At 38.5% G+C, this 3,692-nt stretch overlaps 1 protein-coding gene across 1 annotated transcript in view; it reads right to left on the bottom strand.

The window, feature by feature from the left end:
• The window catches only part of LOC106869942 (equilibrative nucleoside transporter 1), a 21,167-nt gene that overhangs the window by 5,486 nt on the left and 11,989 nt on the right, over window positions 1-3,692 (bottom strand). Inside the window, exons 10-13 of the mRNA XM_014915884.2 lie at window positions 3,117-3,214; window positions 1,700-1,804; window positions 1,190-1,292; window positions 939-1,024 (exon numbers count right to left, since the gene is read on the bottom strand). Coding sequence (XP_014771370.1) covers window positions 939-1,024; window positions 1,190-1,292; window positions 1,700-1,804; window positions 3,117-3,214 — 392 coding nt within the window. The remainder of the gene's footprint in view (window positions 1-938; window positions 1,025-1,189; window positions 1,293-1,699; window positions 1,805-3,116; window positions 3,215-3,692) is intronic.

Here is a 3,692-nt window from a genome sequence, read left to right as displayed (position 1 = left end):
ATATATATATATATATATATATATATATAGGTGCAGGAGTGGCTTTGTGGTAAAAAGTTTGTTTCTCAACCACATGTTTCCGGGTTCACTCCCATTGCGTGTCACCTTGGGCAAGTGTTTTCTACTATAGCCTCAAGCCTTGTGAGTGGATGTGGTAGACGGAAACTGAAAGAGGCCCGTGGCATATATATATTTGTGTGTGTGTGTGTGTGTGTAGTCTTTTGATAGCGAACGTTTCTTCTTTAGTGATGTTTGGTTTGGGAAGTTTTGCACTTTCTAGTAACTGTCTCACTTTCCACCTTAGTTCATCTCCCTATCAAAAGACTACAGAGTGACAATTCCATCATAATATTTCAAGTGGACAAGGGAAATGCTACAGTGGTGATGAACAAGTCTGATTGCTCTGAAAAATTGGCAAGTCTTATAAGTGATGGTAGCTACAACAAAGAAAAGAAAGACCCAATTCTGAAAACAGAGAGGAAGTTGTCACATATCTTGAACAAGAACACGGATCACTTTACACCAATGAAGTACAGACAACTGACTCAACACTACAGTAAACTACCACACATGTACGTTCTCCTTAAGATTCACAAGGATGGTATTCCATTAAGACCTATAGTGAGCTGTAGCGGTTCAGCATGTCATCCACTGAACCGCTTCGTTGTGGATATAATCAGTCCATTAGCAGGAAAGTCAACATCGTACGTGAAGAATTCTATCCACTTCATAGAATTGATCAAAAATACCCCCATTGAATCCAACAAGATGGTGAGTCTAGATGTGATAACTCTGTTCACCAAAGTCCCAACTGGTGTAGCACTATCTATCGGTGATTCAACAAAAACTAGTGATAGACACCCATCTAAAAGAACGCACTAGTATACCAAGAAAAAAACATCGACAACAACAACAAGAATAAGAACGATGATACTCACTAGCTTTAAAAACTGTCCAAGGATATTTCCGATCAATGAAAATATATTGACCATTAAATAGAAGAAAACCAGAGTCCAGTATTTATCTGAAACAGAGGAAATTCATGAATAATGTGAATGAAACAACGTGAATGAATAAGCATTACATTTAACAGTCATATGAATGCGAAATGGTTGAAGTATAACAATATAAGAATAAATGCAAAAATCAATAGAAATAAATTAAAAAATATAAACAGTTAATAAGTTACCTGGAAAAGGAAAATTCACTCTGTGCACCTGTCGTCCTACTGTGGGGTAGCTTGAAGATGTTGTAAGGTGTATGAGGCACAGATTGAAACCTGTTAACCATACCTGAAAATTTAAGAAATATGTAATTAAATAAATTTATGTGACGAATATTTCGTGAAATTATCACAATTCTCCAAGACGATGAACTGGCAGAAACGTTAGCACGCCGGGCGAGATTCTCATCGGCATTTGATCCATCTTCAAGTTTTGAGTTCAAATTTCGCCAGGGGTCGATGAAATAAGTTTCAGTTGAACACTGGGGTCGATGTATTTGACTTCGTCCCCACCGAAACTGCTGGCCTTGTACCAAAATTTGATACCTTTAGTAAGGCGGCGAGCTGGCAGATTCGTCAGTATGCTGGGCTAAATGCTCAGCGCTATTTCGTCTGTCTTTACGTTGAAACTAGTAGTAGTAGTAGTAGTGGTAGTAGTAGTGGTAGTAGTAGTAGTAGTAGTAGTTAAAATCTTACTTTTTTATGAAATTTGAGTCGACAAACTCGTGGCGGGATTGAAAAACTTATTTCAGATGTCCAGTTTGGCGTGACAACTCTTTGGATATGGTAATCGAAGAAATGCTATATGAGAAAGAAGGAGAAAATAGCTCGTATTAATTATACATAGACATATATTAGCTACAGGGTCGGTATTAATACCGAGAGGTAATATCTATCCCCTTTTGAACATGGTTGTTCTGTTAGAACAAGCTATACTGCGCCAGATGCCACGAGAGAAACCCTCATATTAATTTTTGGTGCAAAATGTACGTTTGTTTATATCGCTAGCAGGGATATTTGTATCAAAAGTCAATATGATAGTTTCTCTAATGGTATTTTCAGCAGGATAATTTGTTCGAACAGAACGCCCACGTTCAAGCGGGGATAAGTATACCTAGATGTATGTCTGGGAGAGTTTTGTACGTTGTTCTTACACTCTTCATATATATAGCTACACATTTGCAGAAAAACGAATAGGTACGAATTTGTACAAAGAACTAGAAATGCTAGGATTTTTTTTTAAAAGAAAGAGTAAAAATAATTAACTCGCTTCCTCCAAACTGTATCTATAAGCAGCAGAGTAAAAAAAATTGTAAAACATTTCAAAGATTTTCTATCTTATATATTATTCAAATATGCTATTCTTTAAATAAATGTATCACATATACTTGGTTGCGGGCGACTACAAAGACGTTTACGTAAGCATTAATGACACACATACTCTCTCTCTCTCTCTCTCTCTCTCTCTCACCCCCCTCCCGAATCCTAAAGAGATATCTTCAGGTAGAATATAAGTGCAGGTGCCTTCATCGACATCTATGCACAATTAACTCAGCCACATATTTACAAATACCTGGAATTGTCTTAATAAAGTTTTGTTATTTTGTTAATGCCGAGCGTTTTGTTATTATGATATGTGATATGGTGTTTGATAACACATACACACACACACACACATACACACATACACACTCATACACACACACACATAGGCGCAGGCGTGGTTGTGTGGTAAGAAGTTTGCTTCCCAACCACATGATCCCGAGTTCAGTCCCACTGCGTGACACCTTGGTTAAGTGTCTTCTACCATAGCCTTGGGCCGACCAAAGCCTTGTGAGTGGATTTCGTAGACGGAACCGGAAAAAAGTTATATGTGTGTATGTGTGTGTGTGTGTGTTTGTGCGTATGCCCAATCACTGCTTGACAACAGGTGTTGGTGTGTTTACGTCCCCGTAACTTAGCGGTTCGGTCAAAGAGATTGAGTGAGTAAGTACTCGGCTTAAAAAATAAGCTCTATGGTCGATTTGTTCCACTGAAAAGCTTCAAGGCGTTGCTCTAGCATGGCCGTAGTCAAATGACCGAAACAAATCAAAAAAGAGAGGAATATACTTACAATATTCTTCATGATGTAGCAAATTAGTAGAGACGTCAGAAATGTTAGTATGAGAATGATGAACACTGAGAGAACGAGGTACCGGAACGGAACATCAACTGGTAAGACAGAAAGAAGAGACAAAGAACAACATGAAAGACATGTCTATGTAAACTTGTGTCTATGACATGCGAGTGGGTGCTGAAAAGGTCCTCGCTTTAAGGGTATCGCGAAAGGCTTGGCTGGAGTTCCAACATTCCAAGTTATTTTACAGGGCTCAGAAAACTTAAAGGACCAGGCGTAGGAGTGGCTGTGTGGTAAGTAGCTTCCTTAGGAACCACATGGTTCCGGGTTCAGTCCCACTGCGTGGCACATTGGGCAAGTGTCTTCTACTATAGCTTCGGGCTATATATATATATATATATATATATGCGTGTGTGTGTATATATATCTCGTTGACTGAACACTATTCAATTTTTTTTCTCCGTGTTTTTCTCCTTGTCTCCGTATTCTTTCTGTTGAAGAGCGTAGCTCGAAACGTCAAAGACTTTCCGTATTCCCGAGCGTCATACTAATACATCCTTTTGTTATTTACAC

This window comes from Octopus bimaculoides, chromosome 22 (assembly GCF_001194135.2).
Source record: "Octopus bimaculoides isolate UCB-OBI-ISO-001 chromosome 22, ASM119413v2, whole genome shotgun sequence".
In the NCBI taxonomy this organism is placed as follows: domain Eukaryota; kingdom Metazoa; phylum Mollusca; class Cephalopoda; order Octopoda; family Octopodidae; genus Octopus; species Octopus bimaculoides.
The sequence above is the reverse complement of the archived record's forward strand: the minus strand, read 5'-3'. Positions and strand labels throughout refer to the sequence as shown.